This window comes from Paramisgurnus dabryanus, chromosome 16, assembly GCF_030506205.2.
Source record: "Paramisgurnus dabryanus chromosome 16, PD_genome_1.1, whole genome shotgun sequence".
Lineage (NCBI taxonomy): Eukaryota > Metazoa > Chordata > Actinopteri > Cypriniformes > Cobitidae > Paramisgurnus > Paramisgurnus dabryanus.
The window spans coordinates 35,569,363-35,583,303 of record NC_133352.1 but is presented as its reverse complement, the minus strand read 5'-3'; the positions used below and the strand labels follow the sequence as shown (position 1 = coordinate 35,583,303).

Below are 13,941 nucleotides of genomic sequence, written 5' to 3'. Positions count from 1 at the left end.
AATGAAAGTACAAATAAAAACTCTCTTGCACAGACTTTTAGCCTTTTAGTGTTATGAACCGTATATGTACTGACCTGTGGGGCGTAGCTCTGTTATGGGAGGGGTAAATCGATCTTGAGCATCAAAAAATTCATCATCTGAGTCCGAGCCATTTGCTCTAGCATCTTTAACTTTGACGTTTGATGACTCGGATCTTATCTTTAAAAGTCTCTGTTGTTTATTTTCATTTCTCTGGTTGTTCGCAAAGCGGTCTCCCTGGCTATGAATCCTGGAGAAAAGTGCTTGAAAATTCACCCCTGCTAATTTAGCATTTATGCTATTAGCACTGCAAGACGACAACACAGCCTCAAATTCTGCTGACATGCTGGAAAAGCGACTCTCTCCTTCTTCCTCATCTTCTTCATCGCTCAACGCATCATCGCTGGCCGCAGGCGGGCTTAGCAAGCTGTCAGACATTTGCGAGAGCTCTCTAAAGTGTAGACCCGATTGATTATTACAGGACAGGACGGTAGGTCGCACAGGTTTGTTTAAATTGCCTCTCTGATCCAAACGCTCTGGCAGCAGGTACGGATGATGGACATCCACAGATGTCCCAGTGCCAAGAACAGAACTGGGCTTATCGTCCTTCTGACCCAGTCCACCGATGGCCGCCTTGATACTTTCCTCAAGTGCATTCAGCGAGTTACTGGACAAACTGGAAAAACTGCTGTTGACGCGAGGGTCCGTGTACCAACCCGTCTCCAAAAGTGTGAAATCCTCGTCCATGACAGACTCGCTCTTTCCTGCCTCCTCTCCTTCATCATCCAAATACGAATGCGTAACAATCACTCTCACCCTGTCTGCCTCGGCTGCAGTTTTACAATGCTCTTCTTCTCCTTCCTCCGTGCCGTCAGTTTGATTAGAGATTGTGTCTTCTGAAACCGGAGTGTCCAGCAGAGCCTCCATTACGTAATCATCTTCCGAACTGTCTTCTGAATCGCTGCCGCACCGAGAAACATATCCTGCACATAACAAACACATTACAAACCACATTAAACAAACACTTAGTATTTTCCTACTAAACTTTAAAAATTAAAAAACTATAAAAGTAAGTTTTTATGCATTTAAAAATATAATTGTTCCACCACTCTTCCAAACTCTGTAACGGTACATTCACACGGGAGGAAAGCATTAACGTTTGATGAAAGGCTTGTCTGAAGCGTGGTCAACAGCCAATCACAGTGGCCGCAGCACAGTCTTCCATAAATGTAATTGGCTGTCTCTGCCTAGGTTATTTGCATAAGGCAATCTGATTGGCTGACGCAGGCGTTGCCGCTTGAAAAGTTGAAAAATGTTCAACTTCTGCCCCGAGCAACAGCACTGACATGGCGCTGACGGATCCACAATTTCAGTTCGGCAACGCATGACGTCACCCATTAAAAGTGAATGGGAAGTGTTAACGCTTACGCCCTGTGTGAATGTACCGTAAAGCCTAAGTCACATTTACAACCCATTCACACTGAAACCTTGTGTCTTACCATAGACTGTAAAAATTTGGACGTAGAGTCTGTGACATCACCCATAGGTTTGTGAAGAGCTTCTTTGAAACCAATAGTTGCTGTCACCATCTTGGTAGTGGGTCACCTCGCGGATAACCGAAAATGGGTAATGCTACGTACACACCAAACGCGGAGCATCACGTTACTTGCTCTAGATTACTCGCGAGATTTAACTTCGTGTCATGCGAATTTTTCGCTTGAGTTGCATATATTCAACTTGGTCGAAGACGCGTTTGAGGCGAATAACGCCCATTTTGCGTCATTCGCATCACCCCACGCGAGGATGCATCTAATCGTGTCTTTGAATTGACTTTGTATGTAATCTACTTGTGCTTGGTGTGTATTGCTTAATATAATTTAAACCGATGGAATACAAAAATTTCAGCCCCCCACAGCTATCATGAAGGGCAACATTAGCTATATAGACCAATATCACTTTTTGTACCAGGCTGTAAACACATTTTTCTGCTGTATAGTTGTGCATTTTAACACGGAGGTCAATGGGGATTGACTCTCTTTGGAGTCACAAGTGGCCCGTCGATGAATTGCAGTTTAAGTCACCTCCGTGTTAGCTTCATCAAGAGAGATCGGAGTCTTACCTTCTTCTGCCGGAATGCGTCTCATTTTAGGCCTTGGTCCCCAGCGAAACACATTGATGTTGGGGTCCACCATAAGTTTGCAGTATCCAGCCAGCAGACAGGCCAAATCTTTAGCTCCCACCGATTCCATTAGTAGTGCCATAGGCTGGATGTTATGGAAGAGATAAAAAGAAAGAAAGATGGTGTGATGGACTGTACACAGACAGAGAGGACTCATTTCTGTATGTTCATGTATCTTAATACTATGAAGGTGAATAAATATGTAACCCTGTCTTTTTTTTTGATGTACTGTTTTCTACATAAAAAGCATCCTACTGTATATAATGTAAAGAATGTAAGGATATTTTCTGTGACAAAATAAACTATCTATTTGATACTGACTGAGTAAGATCATGTCAAAGACTAAAATGAAAGTAAAAACAAAGATTGATGCTCCTGATCTCATCATTAGATGTCTCTCATAATAAAACAACACACTGTATATTTTTATCTCCAGGTGGACGTGCACACACCTGAATGTCCTGCAGGTAAATCTTGACCATGCTGATCCTGTCGGACTCTGACAGCACCTCTATTCGGGTGATGTAGTGGAAGTCTATGATGGTTGAGATCATGTTAAGCTGGTGGTTCAGTATTTGGCTGATACCGTATCTTGCTCCCACCAGCAAACTCACCAATGTCTCTCTGTCCTGCAGCTATAACACATACAACATTTTCAAGAGTCAGTCAAACCTTTATCATACAGACACATCTGGGTCATTCTTTAATTGGGGTGGGAAATGAGAGGCAGAAATTATAAAAATGCTTGTTTGTTTTCTTTTGATAAAATGTATTGTTATGCATTTAAAACAACCTGATCTCACAAATTTCTGTGGCATAGTCACGGAATTTTGTGCTCATTTTTCCGTGGCATTTACACGGATCTCCGCATTTTTCCGTGGCCCTGCTTCGGACTGTCTTTTTTTCGTGGGATTCTGGTTAAAGTGACATATTAACGCAAACACCAAATCTAACCCTAAACCGAAGCGAAAATGGTTTGAAAATAGGAAAAAGCAGTTGAGTAACCAATCCGTGAGAATGCCACGGAAATAGACAGTCCGTAGCAGGGCCACGGAAAAATGCGGAGATCCGTGAGAATGCCACGGAAAAATGAGCACAAAATTCCGTGACTATCCCACGGAACTTTGTGAGATCATGTTGATTTAAAATGAGTTTAATATGCTATATCCATTAAAATTGATGCTTAATAACATTTTAAATTTTTAAATAATTAAAAAAATCTATGTCTATGGCAGTGGCAGCTGGTGACTTCTTTTTTTGAAGGCGCTCGATGTGAAGTTTGTCACAACATGTATGTAGCCCGTCATGTGTGTGGTTTGTAATTTCAAAATATGTGTTCTGCGCGTCGAGAGATCGTGTGTGCATCACGTGTCTTGCCAAAATAAGTTCAGACGCGTCTAAACGGTTTATGAACAGAGACGCTTGCGTTTGCCAGATACTCGCATAATCTCATGCGTAATTAGAGTTTAATGTTAAGGAGGTGTCTTTTTGTGTGTATTTTGTAAACGTGAGCGTCTCTTATCATAAACGCTTTTGACACAGGCACTTATTTTGACAAAACACGTGAAGCACACAGGATCTCTCGACACGCAGGACACATATTTGGAAAAGGGAACCACACATGTGATACTTATTTTGACACTTATTTTGAATTAGCACATCCTCGGATGAGCAGTCACGAGCCGCCACTGGTCTATGGTGTTACCAGGAAAGACAGTAACACCACAGACAAATTATCCTAAATCCAGTCTTTTCTAAAATGTGGAGGCTGCCATCATGATGATTTCAAGATCAGGGGACATTTAGGAAATATTAATAAGTGTGTATTTATCAAAATTTTGATTAACATATTTAAAATCTATAAACATATCAATAAACATAACACCTCTGACACTAATTAAGTGCGACACATGAAACTGTCAGAAATTTAGCTAACTTTAAGAAAATTAATAAGAAAGATCAACTTGCACCTGCAATGACCTTTACACAGTAGTCCAAATATATTTCCCTCTTTTCTACAACATCCATTGTTGTAACACCACAGAATATGGGGACACTACTTTTTTCGTAAATATTACAAATGAATATTTTTTTAAACAATTTAATAAAATTTTACGTGTTAAATAAAATCTATATTCACAATATAACCACTTTATTTGTGTTAAATTGTTTTAAATTGTTGCAATTACAATCCATGAAACCTCTGATGTATGGAGGGAATCTCTCAAACTCAATTAAATATGTATTTTAAAACAATAAAAGTAATTGTTAAAAGTGCACAAATAATAGTGTGTTTATCCTACAGAATACAAACATGGAAACATTGGATAATTTATTGGTATTTAAAGTTTATTACAACTGTAGGGACACCACTTGCCACCACAAATAAAGAATGAACCGTATATACATATATCATAATTGATTATTTCTTATTATAAGCTAATCAAATATTTCATTTATATTTATGTATTCTGCAGACACTTTTATCAAAAGCAAAAGCCAAGTGTAGCAGATGGACTAAACTCTCTCACCAGCATGGTGACGCTGTAGGTTCTCCCGCTGTATGACATCAGCTCAGCCATCTGGGTCAGATAAGCCAAACGTGCCTGAGAGGCAGAAATCACCTGAAAAAGACAGAGAGATATTTAAATCAGCTAAAACAAGCAGAACGTGCAGAAATGGAAAAGACCAAGACTATGTTTGAAACAGCGTGCTACCATGCTACTTTTATAGCCCTGTATGCATACCATGACTATTCCCTGCTGGAAAAACCAGCACAGACCAGCATCATTTTAAAACACAAAATATGCTGGTTTTTCCAGGAGTGATTATGTCTACGCATCTCACAATGCAATGCCCTTGAGTTTCATTTCTAGTGTAACTGATGAAACATTAATAGAAATAATATTGACTTTTTCTGAAGATATTTTACAGGGTATCAGGGTAACATCTGGGGGGGGGCAATGCCCCCCTAGCCCCCCTTAGACCCAGCTTTGTTTGAGAACAACCTCCCTGAAATCAGTTTTTGCAGGGTGGGATGTCTGGTTTAAGGACGACACAATACAGACCTTCTGACGTGGTTCAAGCAGCGACTGGATCTTCTTCATGTGATGGTTGAGAGCTTTGCGCAGGTCTTTGTCTCTCATATTTCTCAGAAGGGTGGGAGAGATGAAACTTTCTAAACCAAACTCTTTCCTGCAACAACACACACACAAACACAAGTGTATTAGAGCTCAGTGTTTACTGTATGGAGTATAATGTATGGGTATTCGCTTACAGGATGCTTTTGACAGATGCTCTGGTGGTTTGTCCACAGATCGCCATTTTCTCATGAATGTGCAGCGCGGCGAGTCTCAGCGCCGTATTGCATTTCATCTCAACAGCGTAGCGTTCCTGTAACACATCTCCCACACTCTACACGCACAAACACACACAGTGGTCTTAAATCACGGCTTTATTTCTATTGTACATTATTTGTTTCTATTTCATCCATCCTCTTTCAACTACTTTCCTGTTGGAAAAGATACTCGAAGGCCACAGGGTCGTCATGCAGAAGGTCCACCGGATCTCTGGGGATGAAACAGACTCTGAACAGACACCTGTAATCATGGGAGTCCTTCTTTTGCACCACCTGTAATAGAAACACACTCATGATGAAACTATTTGTTATCGGTTATGTAGTATGTATAGGGTGGTATGTCACATGTTATTGCTTTTATGAAACAGTAACAACAAAATAAACATTTTAAATAAAAAAATATGCATTAACTCAAAAGTAAAATCACAAAAAGTCTTCTTTTTTTGCTCTGAACTGAAGGTCTTCATGGATCCACTTAGATCCAAAAAGCCAAGGTCCAACCCGAGACCCGAGCGGGTTCGAGTCTAAAAGTTTCACGTGTACCTCGACCACGGGTCAGGTATAATATTAGTCCATTAGGTCTTGGGAAATTTAAAATGAATTTGTTTTAGCCGAACAGACCCAAGATGACCCAAACTATCTCACATGTAGTCCTTTTTTCAACCCCTCCTCTGTTTGCCAAGACCACGTTGTGACGTTGTGTGGCTGCCGCAAGGTTCATTTTTGTTGAGCTATCCCTGTCAATTAATTTTAAATGCACATTTTATCGGTTAGTGGTGTTGTCTTCGGTTAACAAATAAAAATAAATGGAGCAATTTTCTGCACGATCACTGGGTTCTTTCTTTCTGACTGGTGCGTGTGGGGATGCAGACTGAACACACTTTGGTGCCGTTTACATTCGAGAACAGTTGGGTTAAAACAATTGCCACTGGGTCGGTCGCGGGTGTGTCTCGGGTAGGATCTTTCTTTCTTTAAAAAAAAAAAAATGATTGTGCACATCAGGCTTGGGTACAAAGTTATTCAGGTTTGGGTCCAGCGGTCATAGCTGTGTTTTATCATAAATAGCTGCTGACCAATCAGAATCAAAGACCGGAACAAACCGTTTACAATATGTGCGTGTGTGCTTTACCTTCTGTATAAGCTCGTCCTCATGCAGTAAGAGTAGTTTGGTGATGTTATACTGCTGTTCCAGGACCAGTGAGAAATGCTCGATAACACGAATGGACAACTTCTCTCTTAGAGTTAACACTATATCCTGCGAACAGAAACATGCATACATCACTAGTATCCAACTGCATCGACATAAAGTCAAAATGGATTTCAATGTCAGATTAAAATGATGCAAGGAACATAAACAGCCTGCTACCTTGACAGTGGTGGTCCTGTGAAATTTGAAGGCTTTGGTTTGGCCGTTCTCCAGGTACACCTTCAGAACATTGGGCAGGAAGAGAAGAGAGTTTCCCTGAAAACAAAGAAGACGATGTGGTTTAGAACAGGGGTTTTCAAACTTTTTGTGTGTGTGTGGACCACTATGTGTAATCAAAAATCTTCGCGGACCACCTCATAAACTCATAATAAAATATGTCTACACAAAGTCCTAAATTAATCTCCACCTCTAAATAGGCGTACTAGCACTTGGATATAGTCAACATATCAAAACCTTAGGTATTTCAGAAATGCGAGATCAAGAAACTAACTGGAAATTAAAATAACAACAGGCCTCTTATTCATTCCATTTATAAACATTTTGTTTTATATAAATTGCCTATAAAGGCTATGAATGAATTAATTAATGAATTATTTATTTCGAGCAATTAAAAATGAATTAAACAAAAGACAGCAAGACATGAAATATCCATCAATAAAATAAAATATATAAAAATAAAAACATGTTGTCAAAAGGAAAAGCCATTGGAGTCCATTTACCAATATATAAATATAAGCCTACATATTCTTAAAAAATATATTATTTTATATTTTATTTTGCCTTTACACAGACCACCTGCAGTACCCTCACGAACCACTAGTGGTCCGCGGACCACAGTTTGGGAATCGCTAGTTTAGAAGATCCGAATACACTTAAATTTCTGTAGACACAGCCAACAGGGCAGTGCTAACTAAGTGTGATGAGCAGTTTCACTAAAAGTGCCAAAATCACAGACAATAAGATTTTTGATTCACATTTACACAGTGTAGGATTTTGCTGTGGGGTTGGCTAACAATGTGACATCACAAAAAAAAAAAGCAAGTAAATCAGTCGTCATGCAATGCTGTCAACAATTTACATTTACATTAGGGCCGTCAAAAGATTAATCACGAATAATCACATACAAAACAAAAGTTTGTGTTTGCATAATATATGTGCGTGCACTGTGTGTAATTATTTTTGTGTGTATATATATATATATATATATATATATATATATATAATAAAATTTAGTTTTGCTTTGCGTGCGCACGTGAAACTATTGCGTGTGCACGTGAAACTATCGCATTTAGTTTCGCGTGCGCATGTAAAACTTAACTTTAGATTTTTTTTACTCCAATGTCACCTTAGGGGCTCGGTATGTGTGTGTATTCATATATACATAATAATTACACACAACGCACACATAAATATTATGCAAACACAAACTTTTATTTTGTACGGGATTAATCGTGATTAATCTTTTGACAGCCCTTATTTACATTAATTCATTTGGCAGACGCTTTTATCCAAAGCGACTTAAAGGGATAAAAATTATATCAACCTCATGCTGTTCAAAACTGAATACTAAAGAAGGTATTTTGAATAATAGTTGTAAGCAAACTGATCTGGGGCACCATTGACTTCTATAGTAGGAAAAATAATACTATGGAAGTAAATGGTGCCCTTGATCGGTTTGGTTATTAACATTCTTCAGCATAACAAAGAAATGCATTCAGGTTGGAAACAACTTGAGGGTGAGTAAATGATGACAGTATTTTTATATTTCAGTGAACTATTCCTTTAAAGTACATTCAGGCTATATTTGATCTCTATATGCAAAAGCAATGCTTTACTAATGAGCCAGATCAAAAACATACTACGCTATATTTCATCACAGTCCAGATGTAAGCCGAGTCGATTTGACTTCTTCTCACCTGAGTGTGACCGTTTACAACCACCTCTTCTGCAAAGCGCACTTTAACAGGATTTCTTCTCAGACGAGCTCTCTTCTCTGCCGTAATAAACGATGACTTCGGGTTCTGTGAAGCAAACAGAATCTTTTTTTAATTCCTGTAGTGAGAGGCGAGTTTAAATGATGGACCCAACTACAGTAAGAACAGATGAAAAAGATTCGGTACCCACCGACATGTTTCTAAGGATCGTCATGGTTACAGAATCTCGGCATTCCCTGAGAGCAGAGCATAAAGCAAACCAATGACATCAGTACAGAAACCATGAGGTCACATATATAAACTCCTCTAGCTTATGAAGTTAAGAAGAAACTAATGTTGTGTTACCTAATCATCTGGTCGACATTTTCTGGAGAAAGATCTTCTATGGCTTTGTTGTTGACTTTCAGGATCTGATCTCCAGGTATGAGTCGACCATCAGCTGGGCCTCCTACAAACATACAGATTTGATGTTTTCTAAGGAAACTGTTAGTGAATCTTTAAGGGATGGTTCACCCTAAAATGAAAATTCTGTCATGTTGTTACAAACTTATGTACAGTTCTTTGTTCTGCTGAACACAAAGGAAGATTTTTGTAATCAAGCAGGAAACAATTAAGCAAAATTGGTTTGGTTACAAACATTCCTCAAAATATCTTCCTTTGTGTTTATCAGAACAAAGAAATGTATATAAGTTATAACTTGAGGATCAGTAAATAATTACAGATTTTATTATTTTTGGGTGAACTATCCCTTTAAGCCTTCAAATCTCATCATGATCCCAAGACGTTAGTTACAAAAAATCTCAAATCCTCAAGTGATATTGTGATCTATAGATACTTTGGTCCCTCCTTCAACGCTAAAGTCTTTAATCTCTAATTTTATCATCTGCAGATCAAAATGGTAAATCTGACCAATTGGAAAATCACAAGCCGCATTTGAAGTTCATTCATATCTGAAGCACAGTTTTATTCTGTTCCAGAAAAATTTGTTTACCAATACGAAAAAAAAAAAAATCTCCGGCCAAAATATGTTTTGAATATATTAAAAATATTTCAAATTTTACAACCCAAATAAATAAATAAATACGCACGCACAGCCAAAATATAAAAGTTTTTATAAAATGCATAAAATATAAATATAAAATGTATGTATAAAATATGAAATTATAAGTATATTGTAGCAGTTTAAATTTAATTTTAACTAGTGCTGGGCATAGATTAATCTAGATTAATCTCATACAAAATAAAAGGATTTTTTTGCATAATATATGAGTTTGTGCTGTATGTAAATATTATGTATATTTATACACACATATAAGAAATGTTATATTAATATATCATTTTTTTATTTATATATAATTTAGAATATCTAAAAATATAAATAAATATATATACACACATGTAAATGTTTCTTTAATACATACATGAATGTGTGTGTATTTATACATAGATAATAATTACACACATCACAAACTCATATATTACGCAAAAAAAATACTTTTATTTTGTATGATATTAATCTAGATTAATCTATGCCCAGAACTAATTTTAACCTAACTATATATTTTTAAATATATTTCAAAATATACAAAAAATATATTGGTGAAAAACAAATTTTTGTAAACATATTTCAAAATATATTTTAACGCATATTATTTCGAAAAAAATGTAAAACTATATTTGTAAATATCATATGGGAGGGAAGAGGTGTGTCAGAGTCTGGCCTGCTAATGAATGCATGCAATTTTGGAGAATTGATTAATTATTCACAAGATTATTGAATGTGCGTGTGAATGTGAGTGTATGTTTGTCTCGTGACATTTACACTCGCTTGTCTTTGAGCCAGAAATACACACAAAAACACACACAATCTGCCCTGACAGTGTTTCTCAGTCACTCTCTGTCCTGTTACATCCATCACCAATGCATAGCACATCTCTTTCTCTCTCTCTCCATCTCTCTTTTTCAGTCTCTCTCTCTCTCTCTTATAATAGTTGGCTGTAAAGTTTGTCCCTCTGGGCTTTTATCAGCTGTTTCTACTGCAAGAGAAGAGACATCAGCACTGCAGAATAAGACTGCGTGTAGACTAGCACACAGCTGTCCTGTTGTCTACCTTGTTAGGCAGCTCACAGTGGTTTAAGGACAGAAGTATGCTGCATCAGTTTCAATCCCATTAATGTGTGTGTGACCATGTGTAATTGGTTCAAGGAGAGGATAAATGTAATGAGAGTGTGTCAGTGTGTGTTTGCGTGTGAAAGACCTCATGCACCTGCATTATAATGAAATAAAAGACAGGAGCAGGTGGCCACACGCACACAAGTGTCATGTCCTTGCTCACACCTTTATAGTCGCTCACAGCAGATTTTAATCGGATGCAGATTAAATTGGAGACGTCCAGGTACACAGTCGTCACGCATAGATCTTTGAAGCAACGTGTGGGTTTTAATACTAAGATAATGATATTTAAAGGGCAGATATTATGCCCATTTTTACAAGATGTAATATAAATCTCAGGTGTGTCTGTGAAGTCTCAGTCCAAAATACCACACAACTTATTTATTATAGCGTGTCTAAAATGACCCTATTTGAGCAGGAGCAAAAACACAACGTTTTGTGTGTGTACCTTTAAATGCAAATGAGCTGTTGTTCTTCCAAAAGAGATGCTTTGGTTAAAATAGATGTGATTTCGCAAAAAAGCACAGAAAAAATAACAGACAACATCCAACTCACTAAAGGAAGAAACTATGATAATACAAGACTGTCAGTCAGCGGCCATGGGCGGGGCTTTAGCAATGTGACATCACATTGCGAAGAGAATCAAAACAGCATGTCTTTTGAGACTGCTCTGGTTTACTGGGATTAAAAACGAGGGGGTCAATAGATTTTTTCATTGTAGGGCCGTTGCGTTCACACACATTTATGTCCAAACACCTTGTAAAAGTGGATTTTGTATAATAGGTGCCACTATTATTATTTACCACTAAACTGTCTCTCACACATTGTTAGATTTACATTATTCAATTACTTTTATTCCTAGTGAACTTACTAATACTCTCCCAGGTACAAATGCAAAAACTATGATCTTTTAGAAAAAGCAAAGGTCTTTGCTCTTCATTTGATCATACTGCAGTCCTAAAGAATGAAGATAATAGAGATCTCATCTGTGATTTTCTTCCCGTCGGCAAAACATGCCATACTTTGATCATAATCTTTGCTAGTTCAAAAACAGGTAACCAGCAGATTAGTCCAGCAAGATCCATAAGGCTGCTTGCATGTGTATTGTATTGTGTGTGTGTGGGTGTGTACCTATAGTGATGTCCCTGACCAGCAGGGGGTGTTGTGGTGAAAGAGTAAAACCATGGGAGTCCAGCACAGCATCTCTGATCACCTCCACTGTCACCTTCACAGGGAAATTCTGCTGACCCGCATCCCGAGAGCGAAATCTCCTGCCTCCTAGTATACGCTCCCTATGTGACACACATATAGATACATTATACATTAGATACATCTCCCTACATTTACAGAGAGACAGACAGGTAGATCTCATAGACAAAAGTTAAAAGGCCTTACATTAAGTAAGTATGGTAAGGGAGACGCAGCGTCTCATTCCCTTCTCAGGGAACAACAGTTACATACGTAACCAGAGACGTTTTCATGTGTCAAACACAACCATGCAAAAAAGCATTTTGGTATGAATCAACATTTGCATACAGAAGATATAAACATTTAAAGCGAAAAGTTTAGCATGTGTGCTTAAAAAGTCTAGAATTTGTATTATTTTATCCTAAACTACACAAGGAATATGGATTTGTTTTTCCAGAAAACTTCTTGCCTAAAATAGATTCAAGCACTTTCAATGACCTTTATCTATGTATGTATATTTTCAAAAACTTCCCAGGGCCTTGAAATGTTTCCCCTAGATTTTACAAACCTTTAAGGATTTTAAGGACACGTGGGAACCCTGATAAAAGTGTCTGCCAAATGCTTTACATGCATATGTAAATGATGGAACCTGATTATATTTACATGTACATTTATGTGGCAGCTGTTTTTCCAGGGCACAATGTACACTGTGTATTGAAGATATTTCATTTGTGACATTTTAAGTCTGTCACATGGCTTTATTTAGTGAATGTTATACAGTTAAAGGTGCAGTGTGTAATTTTTAGTAGGATCTCTTGACAGAAATGCTAAATAATATACAAAACTAGATTATCAGGGGTGTATAAAGACCTTTCATAATGAACTGTTATGTGTTTATTACCTTAGAACGAGACCTTTTATCTACATACAAAGAGGGTCCCCTTACATGGAAGTCGCCATTTTGTGCCGCCAATTTTCTACAAAAGCTCTTAACGGACAATTCTTTTTACTAAGTTGTCTCCGACGATGACATATTTTTCCGGTGGCAGCTTCTCTATGTGTTTCAAAAGCAAGGGGTGAGCAGTGGACTAAGCCGTTGGTTGCAATTCGCAACCTCACCACTAGATGCCGCTAACATTTACACACTGCACCTTTAAAGTTTAAAGTACAGTATGCTATGGTTGTATTATACTGTACATTCGGGCAAATGTAGTCAGCCATACATACAGTGCATAAAACTTACACTGTTAAATAAAGGTACGTAATATTATAGTATATACCGGTAATACTTTTGCATACTACTTTTTTTAAACAGATGGTAGTTTGACATTCTGCAGTAACAATAGAATTTTTTTTATGCTTACTGTACACGGTACTTTTAATGAACACAAATTTCAATGTCTTTAGAGAATTTTCTAAAAATTTTCTAAAAACTAAAAATTATAAACAAATCAGTGTAAAACCACATCCGATTATATCACTGTATGCCAACAGACTGAATGAGAGTTGCCAGGTTTAACATGTGGCTGCCTGGCAGGCTGTGACTGTGATTATACCAGCGGGTGAATGAGGAATGAAATGCAAAACGTCAGCAGATGGAGCTAAAAATGAGAAAATGCTTTTAAAGATTCAATCATGCACAGTATGTGTTTCAAAGTGAGAAAATACAGAAATATGTGCCAGTGCTTATGTGAATGTGTAAATGCGGTTTGCAAACTTGATTTGTAGATAAAAAAAATATTAGGCACTGTTTCTTTATGCTGACAATATTTGTATGCATTTTATATATACGGTTAGGATTCCCAGGAGCCTTAAAAACTACTTCTTAGATAGTCTCTATGACCGCATTTACATTGCATGTTTGAAGTGACTCAATTCCAATTTA

At 37.5% G+C, this 13,941-nt stretch overlaps 1 protein-coding gene across 5 annotated transcripts in view; it reads right to left on the bottom strand.

The window, feature by feature from the left end:
* Nucleotides 1-13,941, bottom strand: part of frmpd1b (FERM and PDZ domain containing 1b) — a 40,094-nt gene that overhangs the window by 4,142 nt on the left and 22,011 nt on the right. For all 5 annotated transcript variants that reach the window (XM_065242182.2, XM_065242184.2, XM_065242183.2 and 2 more), the window contains 13 exons: nucleotides 12,000-12,160; nucleotides 9,042-9,144; nucleotides 8,887-8,932; nucleotides 8,679-8,783; nucleotides 6,922-7,017; nucleotides 6,685-6,810; nucleotides 5,711-5,828; nucleotides 5,475-5,613; nucleotides 5,266-5,392; nucleotides 4,729-4,821; nucleotides 2,650-2,832; nucleotides 2,138-2,282; nucleotides 75-1,001 (listed from right to left, as the gene is read on the bottom strand). In XM_065242182.2, the coding sequence (XP_065098254.1) occupies nucleotides 75-1,001; nucleotides 2,138-2,282; nucleotides 2,650-2,832; nucleotides 4,729-4,821; nucleotides 5,266-5,392; nucleotides 5,475-5,613; nucleotides 5,711-5,828; nucleotides 6,685-6,810; nucleotides 6,922-7,017; nucleotides 8,679-8,783; nucleotides 8,887-8,932; nucleotides 9,042-9,144; nucleotides 12,000-12,160 (2,369 nt within the window). The remainder of the gene's footprint in view (nucleotides 1-74; nucleotides 1,002-2,137; nucleotides 2,283-2,649; nucleotides 2,833-4,728; nucleotides 4,822-5,265; nucleotides 5,393-5,474; nucleotides 5,614-5,710; nucleotides 5,829-6,684; nucleotides 6,811-6,921; nucleotides 7,018-8,678; nucleotides 8,784-8,886; nucleotides 8,933-9,041; nucleotides 9,145-11,999; nucleotides 12,161-13,941) is intronic.